The sequence below is a fragment of the Protopterus annectens genome, chromosome 6.part0, assembly GCF_019279795.1.
Source record: "Protopterus annectens isolate FY-2018-M chromosome 6.part0, PAN1.0, whole genome shotgun sequence".
Classification (NCBI taxonomy): Eukaryota; Metazoa; Chordata; order Ceratodontiformes; family Protopteridae; genus Protopterus; species Protopterus annectens.
This window is the reverse complement of record NC_056737.1, coordinates 1,999,201,927-1,999,219,626: the sequence shown is the minus strand read 5'-3', so window position 1 is coordinate 1,999,219,626 and position 17,700 is coordinate 1,999,201,927. Positions and strand designations below refer to the sequence as shown.

Genomic DNA, 17,700 nt, shown 5'->3' with positions numbered 1-17,700 from the left:
TGTGTGTGTGTGTGTGTGTGTGTGTGTGTGTGTGTGTGTGTGTGTGTGTGTGTCCCTGTAAAACAATACAGATGCCCTCATGGGCTATCCAGCAGTTATGGTTATGCACTTTTTGGCCCTGTAACTTGCTGTTGGCTTACAAATTACCCTGTTCTACAAGGCCTGATGATGTCAGCCACCTTAAAACTACCAGCTGACAGTGTAATATCAGACATAAGCTGTGGTGCATGCGATAAATACTATCATCTATAGTGTGTAACCATAGATAGGTAGGGGTTCTAATCTCTGGTGTGTGTGTGTGAGTGTGTGTGTGTGTGTGTGTGTGTGTGTGTGTGTGTGTGTGTGTGTGTATATATATATATGTATATATATATATATATATATATATATATATATATATGTATATATATATATATATATATATATATATATATATATATATATATATATATATACCCCTGCAAAACAATGTGCATGCCCTCATGGGCTATTCGGCAGCAGTGGTTATTCTCTTTTTGGGATTGTAACTTGTTGCTGGCTTCCAAGCTGCCCTCTTCTACAAGGCCTGCTGATGTCACCCAGCTTAATACTACCAATGTAATATCAGACATAAGCCATGGCACATGCGATAGGTATTGTGATCTATAGTGTATAAGCCTAGATAGGTATGGGTTCTAATCTCACTCAGCCCGACATGGTGCATGTGTATATCCATATGGTATATATATGATAAACTTTGTAACTTAGACATAGTTCGTGTTTTACATCATTTTATTTGCAGCGGGTGATATGGCCCCCCCCAAATGACAGACCAGAATGAGGCTTGCTGATATCAACAAGCATTATATGTTGTACTAGCAGACATGACTTTTATTGTGTGCATCAAGTACTGTGATCTGTAGTGTGTATCAGTACATAGGTAGGTATTTAATCTACATACAACCAGCTTGCATTATGTATGTGCCTTGGTGGGTCCTGTGTGCAATGATTGGAAGTGGTGCCAGCCTGAATGTGGTCATGTTTGTGTGTGAGGCTGTTACAGCAGTATACATCATGTTATGGAGCCATAGGTCATGTAAACTTAACTAGCATAATGGCCATACACCCTTCGCAATCAGAGACATCTGTATACCCCTCTGTACAAGACCAGAATGCACTGCCTCAGTCCAAGAGGAACTCAGGCAGATGACTGTGTTGAAATGACAGCTGCCCAGCCAATCAAACAGATAGCATGTGCTGAGGTGCACTGAAGTGCTCTGTATACGATTAGGCAGGATCTGTTTCAAGGGTGTGTTTATGTCTGCTAGACAAATGTTTCCCACAAGCATCTAGTAGTAACATTATATAGTAGGTTAATGTCCTTACAGTGAATCATCCATCTACTATGCTCCCTTCAGACAGACAGCAAATACACTCCAGCAAGGTCGCACCTTACCTTGTAGCACTCCTTATCACAAATTATGACTGTATGAGTACGCTGACTGCTGCCATTGTCCTTGGTAGACAGTCATACAGATGTGAGCCTATGGAGCCGTGCACGTATACTTGCTGAACTCATATTTCTACTCTGTTACCACGCCGTGCTGTGCCACTTCACTGCTGCCATGTGTTCATACTTTATTCTCTCAGGCTCCTTGAACAGAAACACATACAGGTCTGTGACATTTATTAATTTTATTTTTATTTATTTAAGATTTGTTAGCCAGGAAAGTCCAACCTGGAACAAAGCCAATTTTTAGTGGAGGCCCGGGGAGAAATGTTTGCAAATGCATGTCTTTGTAATGTGGGAGAAAACCAGAGCACCTGGAGGAAACCCACATGAATGCAAGGAGGACATGCAGACTCTGCACAAAAGGCACTCCAGCCGAGAATCGAACCAGAGAACCTCTTGCTGTGAGGCAACAATGCTACCGCTACATCACTGCGCCATCTGACATACCTGTCATTGTGTAACAATACTGTCAGTGCAACATCATACAACATAAGGTCCAAAAATGTATGCTGAATACTCATGACACATGCCAGCATACAGTGTATGTTGGTGACCACTACAAGTGGCATGGCAAAACAATACTGTATTACACAAATACATGTCAAGTAATATAGACACCATGTGCATCAGACACATAGCTTCATTCCCCTGCATTGATGGGAAGGACAACAGGGATGTGGCACAGGTATCATCACTTGCACAGGGTGATGTGTGGGCATGCTGGAGGCCTAGGCTGGCCCACATGACTGACAGCATGTGTGTGAGTCAGGAAGGGGAATGGGTTAGATGGAGCATGGAGAGGTGCTGTGTGTGTGTCAGTAGGTGACCTGCATGTGACAGTGGTGTGTGAATGTGTGCATGTACACAGTCAAGCTCAGTGCTAGCCCTACATGTGTGTATGTTGGACAGCTGTGGACCGTAAGTGGTAGAGTTGACAGTTCACCATATCTGGCCCTGAACACGGGAACTGGCTCTGCCAGGAGCTGCACTGGCACCACCATGACCAAGGTCAGACACAATGCTAGTACTTGAGATTGACTGCTGTTTGCTGGGACCGTGTCTACCACGGGACCTCCCAGGACCAAGTGCTCATAGCCTGCCACACTGTGGTGTGGATAGCACACTCTCTTCTGTAGCACTGGATATACTGCCACTACAGGAGCATAACTATGCACAACCATGTGGACTATCAGCAGATCGGTGTTGCTGATCTATGTCCACAGGTCCACCACCCAACTCCAACCACATGCTCTAGCACAATGTACCATCCATGACAGACACTGTCTCAGCCCACTGTCTGTCCACTGCATCAGTGAACCAATCCAAGGTGACCCCAATGTGGTGGAGGCAGTCACAGATGTCAGACTGCATCCATAACCCCAAGCATACTTCTGGTGTTCCATTCAGAACGTGCCTGTGCCTTCATGATGACCCAAAACATGTGCCGGCTGACCCGTGATGTGACAACTGCAACAGGTGGTGGATAAACAACAGTCATCCTGTGAGCACCCCTGTCAATCTGCCTGTGTGGGATGTCGCCAGCTGTCTGGCTATGGCCAGTGTCTACACTCACTGAAGCCATAGTTGCCACACTGGCCTGTTCAATGTCTCCACACTCTGACCGTCCCATATTTGAGGCCTGTGGGGACTGGGTATGTCTGGGCATACTGACTCTGTGCAGTGACAATGGGGCAGAAGAGAGATGTCAACCTGTGGGACAGATTCAGTCCCTGACAACCCACTTGTGCCTCACTGTAGCCACCATCATCATCAAAGTCTGAAGAGACACTGACATCAGGTTGTGTGGGGAGGGACTCCCAACCTGCCCCCCCAGTCACCTGTGGAAACCAAGACAAAAGCAGTACATTACTACCTGCACTATTATGTATGGAAAATCACAAAGAGTCATAATAATGAGGATTCACAACTGCATTACCACTCTCACATCTTCTCATCTCTGCTTTCATGTACAACAGACTTCCTCACAACAACATGCACATTCGACTCAAGGCCTTTATAACAAGCATACCAGGTAAATCCCATGACACTTGGCCAGAACAATGTACCTTTTAGGTATGCAATATGACAGTGTACCTGATAAAACAACATATAAAACCCAGTACACCTATCTTCACAAATATCTACAACTACAAGTTTCAATGCCTAAGATATGTACCACCAACCATTTGGTATGTACAAGGCATGTTGGATTAACTGCCTCATATACAGCAGGAGGCTTATTCATTATATTACCTGTTTTTACTGTTATACATCTTGTTGGACTGATATTAAATGTTTTTGCTGGATTACTTTGTGCAGTGAGTTGATATTGCAATGACTTTGATACATCTACCCTGAGCTACTTTGGTATATTTCTTGGTGGACATTGTTTGAATTTGTACAAGGAAGCAGCATCCTTCAGTGTGGGATTTATATAGAATTTTAAATTTATTGTTTAAACATTTTTCCAGTAGGCAATGAAAGAAAATGCATGAACCAATAATGACAAAACTGCCCTATTCAGAACATACATCTAAATATAAAATGACAGTAGTGTAAGCCATAGGCATCTTGCACAGCTTCTTGCACTTATTTTCATTTGGGGGGGAGGGGCAAAAGGCCAAAAACCAGGGACACATTTTAAACATTGCTTGTATAACGTTGGAAAGTTGCTTGAATAAAATGTTGTGTTGCCACTATGCATTTCATTGCCAAGTCTTGAACCCAGGACCCTGTGCACTACAGTCAGAGCAACATACCACTAAGCCAAATCAGCAGTTTCCTGAAAGACAGGAAGACTGAAACTTAAATGGCTATCATTTAGTGAATTCGGTTCTCACTTCTCACCATAGCTGTCAACCTCTTAGCACAAAAAAAAAAAAAAAAAAAAACAGGACAAAGCCAATAATTGGGGAATACAGAATTCCATTCTCACTTCTCACCATAGCTCTCAAGTCAACTTCTTAGCACAAAAAACATGGACAAAGCCAATAATGGGGGAATACAGCCCAAAATATGGACACATTTCAAATACTGATCTTATGAATTTAGAAAATTGCTAGAATAAAAGGGTTTGTGTTACCATTTATTTTCTGAAGAATATGAAGTCTGAAATTCAAATGCCAAAATCCAGAAAACCACAGATTTAATGAGGAACAGAACAAAAATATGAGGCATAAACTCACAAGTGGTGGTGGCTAGCTTTAGGCACTTTTTACCTGTACCCAAGGTACAGGGTTTGAGCCTGAGTACCTCTAGCCACCAGATGTATTGAGATGGGGCATTTTCACACACCACACATACACTGGCTGAAGTAAAATAACTGCACTCTCTCTGTTCAAGTGAAAACAGTACCTGAGCTCTGCAGCAGATGTTTGTTTCCCAAGCAGCAACTCCATTCATCCGCATTCTCATGCTAGCAGGAAAATAAACTTTCCTTGCCAATCCCAGAAATAAACCTCATGTGCATTCAAACAGCCAAAAATGTCCCTTGAAGCTCAATTCTGACAGGCTGACGGAGCTGACATCATCATGCACATGATTATGTCATCTCAAAAGCACATACGTAAAAAAAATTTAAAAACAAAGCTGGAAAAAATCAGAAATAAAGTGGTGCCACTCAGGGAATCGTGGCACCCCATTATTTGGACCCCAAGACTCGTTTTTTACCAAGTAATTCAGTACGGCTGGGAGGTATGTATCCTTTCCCTATGCTGATTCTGCTGCAGCTGCTTTTGCAGGATCATATTGTGTAGCATGGCACATACTGTGAACATATGTGAATATGTGGCTGGAGAGTACTGGAGGGCTCCACCAGATATATCAGTGCACCAGAATCATAACTTCAGCAGCCCAAACTCATGCTCTATGATGTTCCTAATTTGTGCGTGTGCCTCATTATGGCATTCTTTAGTAGGTTTGTGTGCATTTCTGATGGGTGTCATCATCCACTTTCCAGTGCGCAGCCAGCATCCCTTACTAAATGGCCATGTGGGATGTCCACCCTAGCAAACATCTGGTACAGCTATGATGAGTGCCAGATATGGGAGTCGTGATAGCTGCCAGGGCTTCCAGCACACACATTCATGATAATGCCCGGGCATTGCACATGACCTAACAGTTGATGGAGTGGTACCCTTTGCGGCTGATGTAGATCCTACCCTTCTCACTGGGTGGTGCCCTGATGTGTACATGAGTGCAATCTATGGCACCCAGTACCTCAGGGTAGTGCACTACATGGCAGAAGGGTTGCATATTCCTGGCCCTCGCCTCATGGTTGAGGGGAAGACATATTTGCTCACTGACCTGTTGCAGCATGGCATCCAGGAACTGGTGGAGTACCCTGGATGCTAATGCCTGTGAGACCCCCATCGTGCCCCAAGTTGGTCTTTGGAAGGTACCCATGGCTGTTATCCTAAGGGCTACACACACCTTTGTTTCCACTGGGATGGGTTCCCCTCTGTTGGCTCTGGGCCTGAGTTAAGGGCAGCAGAGCTCATGAGTTCTTGTATTATGTCCCTGTCCACCCTGTAGCTCTCTACAATCTCCAGCTCATGGAGCTCCTGGAAGGCTACCCTGAGCCTGAACACTCTTCTCCTTCTCTGCCTAGGCCTATTTTCATCAGCAGCAGCAGCAGCAATGACTTCAGCATCTAACGCATACAAATGTAGCAGACTTGCGGCACCCCCTAGCATTCTGTCAGTTAAGATTCCCAAGTCTGTACTCCAGTGGTGCAGAATATGGGGTAAAAATCAGATTGTAGGGTGTATGCATACTTTATAGTGCTCTACTCTAGATGCTACCTGTGTGATTGGCTATCTAGGATGCAGTGCTCCTGCTTAATATATCACTGACATCATTTAATGGCCGTTGTTAAAGTTAAGCAAGGATCAACACTAATTAATACATCATTGGCCTTTTAGATACTCTGAACACTGCTGTGCACCATGTAAACATGTGCCCCATAAACACTGCTTAGCACTCAGTGCACACACCCCCAAAACTTCCATGCTCAGCACAGGGGCGCACCGCTCAAATGCACAGAAACACATGCCCCATAGATAAACAAAGCTTAGACGTCAGTGCGCATACATTCCCAAGCTTCCATGCTCAGCATGGTAGCGCTACTCGCAAACAGGTGCAGCTAAACTCCAATCAGATTAGCAGATTAGAACTAGTTATTAGACACACCCTCTCTTGATGTGAGCTACCTCCTGTGCAGACACCAACACATTTCTCTGCCTACGCGGAGGGGATATGCAGACACGGTTACCTCATTATGCTATTTAGTAACTCCACTTCATTTGCATAGGGATCCGTGCTCACAACCTGGATACTACATGTTTCTAAGCCCTTCCATGTTAGCAACTGGCTCCAATGCACCATTGTAGGTACTGCAAGCAGGGTCCTGTAATACATTTCTGTCACATGATATAATATTTGATTTTTCCACTTTTTTTTTTTTTTTTTAATAAGGCATGTTTGCACACTGAGGCGCACCACACAGACATGCCAAGATTATTATAAAAAAAATATTTTAATATATTTACTGTAACTTTTAGAACACAGAGAGTATAGTTTTGCTCATATCTGTGTGTGCTATGCCATTTCTATCTACCTACATTTTTACACCCTCTTTTGTATGTCCACAGTCCTGTACACGGAATCTTTCCATGTACACTACAGACACTGACACGGGGTCTGTTGGGCTGCCTATCTTCTTGCTGGATCGCTCTACCTGCCTCATTTGCATGAGATTCACCTGCTAATGAGGTGCTTTGCATGCCACAGTAGTTTCTGTGTTGGTGCGCTTGTGCATGCTGCTCAGCAGCACTTACTGAATCTAAATCTGTTCACAGCCATGTTAGCATTGCGGAGCAATGCCTACTTGGAAAAAAAAATGTGTAGGCTTTATTAAATTCCCCCAACATATTTTTAATAACTGTATTCAGTACCAACATATACCAAAGGGCTTGAGAATTTTTGTGTCTTCACAATAAGCCACTCGAGCTATTTGATCAGACTGAAATTAACATTAGGCACATTTTGATTAGAGACTAGAAAGTTGGCTCAAATGGAAAATGTCATTAAAAAATTGTAGAATGAGATTACGCAAGATCTTTTGTTTTTCACTTATGAAGATTTTTATCAAAAGTTGTTTGAAAACATGGATAAACATTGCATAAACATTTGTCAAAGGAAAGTGAACAAATAAATAAGGGACAAGGTGGATTACAAACACAAACAAGTTTTCCCTAGTGCCCCCTGGTTCGCCTGCCAATTGCAAAAAAAACTGTTCTTGGGTCAGCATTTTTCCTGGCTTTGGTTTTAAAGTTACACTGAATTCATCCACTTTTTTTGTTTGTTTTTTTGTGTAGGGATATTAAAGATAAGAGTAAGATTAAACATGGGATATTGTTTTAAAATTGATACATGTAACATGACCCCAGACAGCAATCTCTGTAAATCTAATAGTCCCTACAGCACAATGCAGTGTAGAACAATACAAAAATGACATGATTATTTTTTTTTGCCCCATTAACATTTACTCCACTTGATTTTGAGTTGACTGCCCACTCCACACCATACACTGCTATGATTTAAATGGACTTATGCTTGCTCCTGTCATATTTACTGATGTTCTTTATAAAGCAAAACTCTTCATGGACACACAGCTTACTAAACCACTGAGCAAGGTTCTTGCAGAGATTAATTTATACTAACTTCATGGAGGGAGATGGTGACATATGTTAAGGTTCCTCTCTCACAGTTTCATGGTTTAAGCCTGGCTGCAGTTTATTATCTGCATGCCCCATCCATGTGTATCTGTTTAAGGTTTTTCAGTTTCTTCACACCACCAAAAAGCATGCTGGTTCAATTGGCCCTGCTATACATTTATCTTTGGGTTATTGCTGGGTTATTGCTGAAAAGGGACTGCAATGGACAAGTTTACTTACATAGGTAACAAATAAATAAACCAGATTTTGAAGTCTATTATTTTTAGACTTATTAATGCACAAAATAGGTATGCATTCTTTATTGATCTTCTATAGTTTTAGAAAGACATTGCTATGAATTTTAAAGCATAAAGGCTGACAGTTACATCCCACACTTACAGTCATGTAAAATATGTTTATTTTATGTAGTGAATGGTCTAACAGTGAAGCCATTTAACATAGTAGTTGACGACTTATTAAGCAACATACCACATCTGATGGGGTTCCTATTAGATGACCAAAGATGCATACTATTGAATGCATCTTGGTCGAACTTAAAACAATGAAAAGGCAAAATAGTGAAGTGGCTTTTAAGCGAATTCGTTCCCAGGGAAAGAATTTGCTTGGCCGCTTCCTTTACTTTGCTGTTTTTGGCACTGTAGTGCGATCTTAGAGTTGGTATATTTTAGTAGGGGGGTGTGGGGGGAGAATCCCCCCACTTTATGTATTCTTTCAATTTTGTTTTTGGAACAGCGATTTTTTTTTCCCTTGGACTCTACTGTGACTGGTAATGGTGGGGATAGGTTATCTTTCCATAGTACAGCTTGTCTGGCACTCAGGTAAGAATGAAACCAGCTAATTGCTAGGTTGTCTATAGAGAGTGATTTTAGTGTGTCTAATAGTAGTTGGTGATTTACTATGTCAAATGCCTTGGATAAGTCTAGAAAGAGAGCTGAGGAGAGCTTGTTGTCATTACGGTTTTGATTTATTGTGTGAGAAAAGGAGAGAAGGGCTGAAGTAATACTATGGGAAAGTCTAAATCCGTGCTGGGAGGTGGCTAGGAGATTTTTCTGATTCAGGTAGGCTAGAAATTGCTTATGGATGCATTTTTCCATTATTTTAGCAAGGGGAGATAGGATAGCAATAAGTCTGTAGTTTGAGAGTTCAGTGGAATGTCCCCCTTTATGAAGAGGAATAATGTGCGAAATTTTCCAGATGGAGGGGATGTAAGATTTGAGCATATTTTCACTGTTCCCATATATGGGATGGTGCTGGGAAATACATAAAATGTCAGTGCATGCTTGCCCTATTAGGAGTGGAGTAAATCTCCCTTTCCAAGTTTTCATTCTCTTGCAAAAAAAAGATCTCTTCCCATACCCTATAAAGCATCCCCTTCTCTGGCTCTCGGAGAATCGATGGGGAAGAGATTGCAGGTATGAGGAAGAGTATGGGCAAAACTATTTTTAAACGTTGCTTTTCTTATCATACTTAGTGTCTTTCTTATTGCCTAAACTCACATGTACGAGCTTTCAGCATTGTCTAGTAATGTACATACCTTTCTTTCAGTAACTTGTGTTATTTGAAAACTACGTCTGCGATGTCCATTAACAATTTAGAATGCACTGCACAGTAGATAACTAACACAACTGGTGCCAAAGGACACATAATCAAAATGAAACATTTCATGAATCATTCAGACTAAGTAAGTTTATTAATAGATCCTTAAATGATGAGCTAAATGTCCATGTATGCAGCAAAAGTCCAAGTATGTAGATGTCTAAATTATTTGCAAATTAAATGAAGGCTTAAGCCATTTTACATATTTTTGAAGCTAGAAATGTTATCTCAAAGAACATGCTTTCTTCACTTTACTTATGAATCTTAATTGAAAATATATTTAAAAATAAATGCAAATTGGATGACACTAATGCATGTGTGTGCGTGTGTGTATGTGTGTGTGTGTGCGTGTGTGTGCGTGCATGTGTGTGTGTGTGTGTGTGTGTGTGTGTGTGTGTGTGTGCGCGCGCGCGCGAGAGCATACATGTAATGCACTGAAGCCTAATGATTGTAACATGCCTTAATCTGGAGTGGGGCTATACAGTTAGAGAGTTGAAGAAATATGCATATGTGCAGTCCATGGGCTATCATGTGGGAAAGTGTGTTTAATCAGAGAGCATGCCTCACATGATAGTTCAGAATACAATTTTCACTCTTGGAATGGCTCAAATGTTAAAGAGTACAAAGCATATATTAAGCATTTGATTTTCATTTTAGTTAATACGTATCAGAAGTGCTTCACCATGTATGGTTGTGGGTTTTCTTGTTATGAGTGCTATCATCTAGTAACCTATTTGATTCCTGTTGTTTGTAGCCCATCGAGCAGATCCGTGTTGGCATTCCACTTTCACAGAATGTCTCTCATGAAAGCAGGCTATCCATGTCGGAATCGGTCTCAGAGTTCTTTGATGCACAAGAGGTTCTTCTATCAGCAAGTTCTTCAGAAAATGAGGTAGGAGTGAAAAAAGATAATTGCCAGAAGTTAAATGGCATTCTCATACTCCTGTAAGGGTTATTCTTGAAATGGCTGGTATTTCATGTACAAGTCAGAAAGAATCATTTGACATGCTAGCATAAGCACATTTGTATGTAGATGGTAATGTAGTCAGGCTTAAGTGAGGAAAGAAACTGTATAGCAACAAGCATTTGGCAGCAGTAAAAGCTGAGTTGTAATGGGGCTTCAAATAAAATAATATACAATATAAATCAAATGTATATCCTGTTTTATATTCATTATTAGTGCACTGGTATCACTGAATAGTGTTATATCATGGAAAGAAGCCAGTATGTTGAAACCCTGTGCTATACTTCTGGTTAATGCTACAGTATGTGCAAAAACTTTATGTCCCAGTATTTTGCCCCTTTTCTTAGTCTTATTTCGATTGCTTGCTTATCAAATGCAGTGTTGCATAGATCACAGATAGTGCTCATCTAATGTCATCAGTTTAAGTAGATTCATTTGTATAATGCTATCAGTGTATCTTGTTAGTATGGTTGGTGGAATGATTACTTTTTTCTGTTAGTGCCACACTTTGTAACCATGTGTGCACAAAAAGCAGAATTTCAACTTTTAACTGCTCCATGTACAGACATTTTTGCAAACTGCATTACCTCTAGTACTTAGCAAAGGAGAATGGATTGTAATGAGCGCTAAGAAACACCACTGCAGACAAAATAGAGGTATGAAAAACTAGCACTGACATACATATTATGGAAATACCACTAGCTACAGTCAGGAAAATAAGATCTTTGAATATTTTAAGGCATGGAATTCACAATGCTGCAATATCTTCTTCCATCAAAATTGCTGGGTAGCATAGGGTGTAAAAACCTCAACATTTACTTGTTAAAAACTCATGCTGAAAAAGCTGAAAGAGAAACAGAACTCAGAGTTTCTCAGAAATACATAGGTCCAGCATCAGTTGCTGTCACCTCCTCCCTGACGTCAGTGTGCCAGGAGTATAAAAGATGCAGCCGACGCCATTTTCTTCAGTCTTTCTTGCCGCGTGGTGCCCGAAGCAAAAGCAGTTTGCAAGTGCCAGTCGGCCGACTCCTGAGATTTTCAAATTCGAATTTCAGATCCGAAGTCTTCATTAAAGCTAAGTACCCCATTGGGGAAACTTTTTTCTTGCTCCAGACCGATGTCAGAAAAAGTTAATAATTGTATTTATTGTGGGAATCAAATACCTCATAAGGATTTTCTTTCTTACTGTATTCCTTGCCTAGGCCCTGACCACGACATTGCTAGTTGACGGTTTTGTGCTAAATTTAACCAACGCACTATTAAGCATTGGTACGATTTTGCATTTCATTACTTTGGCAGAAGATTCAATTATATAATGCCGTTGGCACAACCGACTACCGGAGTTTATAAAAAGCGCAAAGAAAAAGAAAAGGACAGGAATCCGAGGTCCAAAACCAATGACGAGGCTTCTGCTAGGCCTGTCACCAGTTTGCCAGTTCTCAGTGGGGCGCTTTCACAGCCCCTGATGCCCGCTACCTCAGAGCCACAGGTCACTTCCAACTCCCACGTGGAGCAGACTAGGCCACTGGAAACTCAAGGTATTGGACACTCGGAAACTATTCCCTCAGATGGGTCCGGAGCCGCTGAGCAGGCATCAACTTCTGAGGGTGTTTTCAGGCCTACACAGTTATATGTAAAACCAACTTCAGCTTCAAAGGCAAAGACTAAAGCAGCTCTAAAGACAAAGAAACAAGTACAGCATTCTCCTGGACAGGCCTCCATGCCTAAAAAACATTTGCTTAAAATGGCCAAAGACCTAATTACTTTGATCAGGTGTTCCCATCCCCCTCCTGATAAGAGGCCTAGGCAAGAGATAGAATATGAATCTTCAGATCAGGTTTCCATTTCCTCTGATTCCTCTTCTGAACAGGAATATTCTCTTCCTCCCTATGAGGATTCTGATGCTGAAGAATCTATCCCTTCAGCCTCTCCTCCTGAGGATTATTCTTTTGGGGAGACCCTGCATACTATGAGGGAGCATTTCCACTGGGAGAGCCAAGATTACTCAGAATCCAAGAAAAGGCTCAGAGACTTCCTTTTATTACCTCAGCATAGGCCCCTTGCTATTCCTCCTGTTTTAGACATTATAGATGATGTATTTTCAGAGTCCGGTCTGTCTCCTGACTCTTTACCACCAGCTCCTGTTAAGCCAGACAGATACTTCAGGGTTCCTGATTCACATAAATTTTTTTACAAAAACCCTGCTGCTGACCCAGAAACTATCTCTCAGGGTTCCAAAGGGGTCAAGGCTTCCACTGCAAAAAAACCCTATCCCCTCTGATAGAGATTCAAGGGCCCTGGACAGATGGGGGGAAAAGATTTATACTTCTGCTACCTTGGCTGTAAGAGCTTTAAATTGTCAGTTTCATATGCTTAAATATCAGCAATATCTTATGTCACTGCTTAAACAGAAAATGTTGACAAATTCAGAATGTGCAGAAAACAAAGAAATGCAGGATTTATTGCATGCAGCTGAACAAGTGGGAAAGCATACTTTGCAATGTGGTTTTGATTCTCTAGAGGCCTCCTGCAGGGCCGCAGTTACAGGTTCTGTCATTAGAAGGCATGCTTGGTTAAAAGAACAGAATCTGCCCGATCATGTTAAAGCAAAACTATTAGATGCTCCATTACAGCAAGATACCTTGTTTGGTGTTAAAGCAGAAGAGGTGTTGAAGAAAATGGAGGACAAAGCTAAATCTATGCAAACAGTCAAGGATTTCTTACAGGTACAGCCTCCCAGATTTAGCAGGAACTGGCCTACAAAGAATTGGTCCTTTCTAGTGTCAGACAGGCCACAAAGAGGCAGATACAGACACCCCAGAGGCAGATCACAGCCCCAAGGCTCATACAGGCCTAAACAATTGGGTGCTTCTACCTCCCAAAGCGGAGAGGAAAAATCACAGCCATACAGGAAACAGTCAATAACTTTCCCCTGTCAGCACCAAGCACTTATCTTCTGGCAGCTCCTTTGGGGGGAAAACTAGCACTTTTTTCACAAAATTGGCACGTGATCACCCAGGACAAATGGGTCTTAAATATCATATCTCAAGGCTACAGGTTCCACTTTCACACTCTGCCAAGGCCAAACGGTATGCCAGACCTGCCACGCAATCAATGGGCAGAGGCACAAAAACAAGTTTCATCTCTCATGGACATGAGAGCCATTCAGCAAGTACCACAGCAAGAGCAGGGACTAGGATTTTACTCAAGGCTATTCTTGGTGCCCAGAAAGGACAAAGCCTGGAGACCAATACTGGACCTGTCTATCCTAAACACATTCCTGGATATTCCAAATTTCAAAATGTTAACTTGCTGGGCAAGAAGGCTTGGCTTGTGACTTTAGACCTAAAAGAGGCATACCTGCATGTCCCAATCAGACAGTCATGCAGAAGATACCTCAGATTTATAGCTGGCTCAATGCACTACCAATTCTCTGCACTGCCCTTTGGCTTATCTACTGCGCCCAGGATCTTCACAAAATGCCTGGCACCAGTAATTGCATTTTGCAGACAAAGAGGAATACAAATATATCCTTACTTGGACGACTGCCTTATTCAAGCAGAGAACAAGGACATTCTACTACAGCATCTGGCGTTTGTAAAAAGATTACTAACAGGTCTAAGGTACACAGTAAACGAAAAGAAATCAAAACTCATACCCTCTCAAGAGATAATATTCCTGGGTGCAAGCTTAAATACAACTGCCCAGATGGCTTATCTTATGCCAGACAAACACAGACAACTGACTACTTATTTCAAAATGTTGGCAACAAAGACCCAGTTATCTGCAAAAAAAAATCTGCAGGCTTTGGGCTTCATGGTATCCTGCATTCTGCTAATTCCATATGCAAGGCTGCATATGAGGAAACTTCAATGGTATCTAAAAGGTGTTTGGACTCAACATTGCCACAGCCTGGAAACAATAATTACCCTTATTCCCTGCCTGCAGCAGGAGTTTCGATGGTGGGCAAAAGCCTGTCACCTCAACATGGGACAGCCATTCACCTTACCCACAGCCAGGCAGACATTGACAACAGATGCATCAGATTATGCCTGGGGGGCCCATATGGCAGGAAGATGTATTCAGGGCACATGGTCCACAAGTCAAATGCATCTACATAGCAATCAAAAAGAGATGCTAGCTGTTCAGAATGCCCTGACAGCCTTCAAGGATTTACTTCATCCAGGACAACTACTGATAAAGCCGGACAATACTACAGTCATGTGGTACATAAACAAGCAGGGGGTATACATTCATACCCCCTCTGCAGACTAGCCATGAACTTGTGGGACACAGCATTGACTTACCAAGTACATCTGCAAGTACAATTCCTGCCAGGAAGGATAAATACTCTGGCAGACGAATTAAGCAGAAACCTAATGGATCCCCACGAGTGGAAATTGGATCCACAAGTCTTCAGCATGATAACAAGGAACTGGGGATGCCCGGACATAGACCTATTTGCCTCCCCTCACAAATGCCAACTACAGAGATTCTGCACAAGCACTTATCACAAGCAAGCATGGAAAGTGGATGCTCTATCTTTCAGCTGGAAAAACCTAACAGTATATGCCTTTCCTCCTCTGCCTCTCCTCCCCAAGGTACTCTTCAAGGTCAGACAAGAGAAGCCAAAAATGATACTGATTGCCCCAGACTGGCCCTGCCAGCACTGGTACCCAATCCTAAAGAGCTTGTCTCAATGCCCAGCTTGGACATTACCTCAAATTCCTCACTTATTGACCCAACAAGACAGTCAGATACTGCACAGCCAACTCAGGACCTTAAACCTGGCAGCATGGCGGATAATGTAGCCATTCAAAACACACCTCTCTCTAAAGCAGTGATGGATGTTATTTTGGAGGCCAGGAGGCCTAGCACCAGAAAATCTTATGCAGAAAAATGGAAGAGATTCTGTGCTTGGAACCAGGCACAAGGTATTGACACGATTGTTCCAAATATTCCTCAGATTTTACAATACTTAACTGAGATGCTGGATAAAGGCCTTTCCTTTTCATCAATTAAAATTCATGCCTCTGCCATTTCAGCTCATTACAATACAGAACCACCTATTTTTTTTCATCCATTACTAAGGCAGTACCTCAGAGGGGCCAGAAACATAAGACCTCCAAGGAGAGCACCAATACCTGCATGGGACCTCAACTATGTCTTGGAAAAACTCACATTGCCTCCGTTTGAGCCAGCCTCTTCAGCTGATATAAAATTCTTATCATAGAAAACAGCTCTGCTCCTAGCAATAACCTCTGCTAGACGAGTCTCAGAGTTACAGGCACTCATGGCTGTGGAACCTTTTATCATTTTCCATCCTGACAGGGTTTCTCTGAGGACAAACCCTACATTTATGCCTAAGGTAGTGTCCAGTGTGGCCCTTAACCAAACAATTCATTTGCCTACCTTTTACCCAAACCCACAGAATAAGGGTAAGAAACTTATGCATTCTTTGGACATTCACAGGCAGCTACGCTTCTACTTGGACAGAACAAAGACTGAACAACTTCTAGTGGCATATGCTGCAGAATCACAAGGAAAGCCTATCTCAAAGCAGACTATTTCAAAGTGGATAGGCCACTGCATTCTTTTTTGCTATTCACAGCATGACAAATCAGTGCCTAAGGGCATTAAGCCACATTCAACCAGAGCAGCAGCCACTTCAGCAGCCTTCCTCAGAGGAGTACCAACCAAAGACATCTTAGAGGCTGCAATTTGGAGTTCAGTGCATACTTTTACAAAGCACTATCACTTACCTCTCTGCTCTAAATCCAGGTCAGGCTTTGCCACTGAAGTTCTACAGGGCCTGATAGCCTCTCCTAATCCTATTTAGCACCAGCCTCCCAACCTTAGCTTTGGGATTCAACCCAATTGTAATAACTGCAACAGTGAAACACGATGAACATAGTACAGTTGTGTACCTACCATAAATGTAGATGTTCGAGTGTATTCACTGTTGCAGTCCAGGTTACCCTCCCACCATCCCCCTTTTCCTTGCTGGGACTTATCCGTACTTCTCTATTCTATACAACGTATGTGGTGTATTTGCTTGTAGATGAAGGAAAAGTTGTTTTTTGTGTATGCATGCTTATTGGCATAATTTAGCCTACCATTTTAGGGGCACCTGACATCTGGGGCAAGAAAAACTGAAGAAAATGGCATTGGCTGCATCTTTTATACCCCTGGCGCACTGACGTCAGGGAGGAGGTGACAGCAACCGACGCTGGACCTAGACTTTGGAACTCGGGCCGACTGCGGGTAGCCTGCCAGCAGGATAACCCAATTGTAATGACTGCAACAGTGAATACACTTGAACATCTACATTTATGGTAGGTACACAACTGTACTGTTTAGTCAAACAATTTTTTTTTATTTACTTTTAAACTGTAGCAAACTGGTGGCTATAATGGTGCAGCAGTTGCTATGATTTACAGCACACATGGTGCATTACAGCACTCAGACTTGACTGCAAATGTGATACAAGCTTTTAAAAGCCCATATTGCATTAAAGAGAGAAATCAGGATTGGCTACTCTGCTCTTGGGGTGGTTGCCCCTCTTACCCCAGCCTAATTAAGCCACTGGTACACAGAGCAGAGAAAGTTCAATGTACTATAATGAATTATGATTGGGTATCACTTATCAAAACCCTTTATAATGCATTCTCCACAAAAACAAATGTTCTAAAGAGGGTCTTGGAATGCTGAGTGAAGAAAATGAAGGAGTAGGTGTCTGGCGAGGGGTAGTTCCATGATATGACTAATCAACGACAGTAAGTTTCCACACTTGCAGCATTAATAATGTTAAGCAGTTTCATGCATGCATTTTCCTATGTAGTTTCATTTAATATATAATTGTAGTACATGGAGTGATATGCCTGCACTCCAAAATTTGGATAAAATCAAGC

General features: G+C 42.1%; 1 protein-coding gene across 2 annotated transcripts in view; it reads left to right on the top strand.

Annotated features, from left to right (window-relative positions):
* OSBPL6 (oxysterol binding protein like 6) overlaps nucleotides 1-17,700 on the top strand; it is a 1,023,860-nt gene that overhangs the window by 676,847 nt on the left and 329,313 nt on the right. For both annotated transcript variants that reach the window (XM_044075314.1, XM_044075313.1), the window contains one exon: nucleotides 10,580-10,717. In XM_044075314.1, the coding sequence (XP_043931249.1) occupies nucleotides 10,580-10,717 (138 nt within the window). The remainder of the gene's footprint in view (nucleotides 1-10,579; nucleotides 10,718-17,700) is intronic.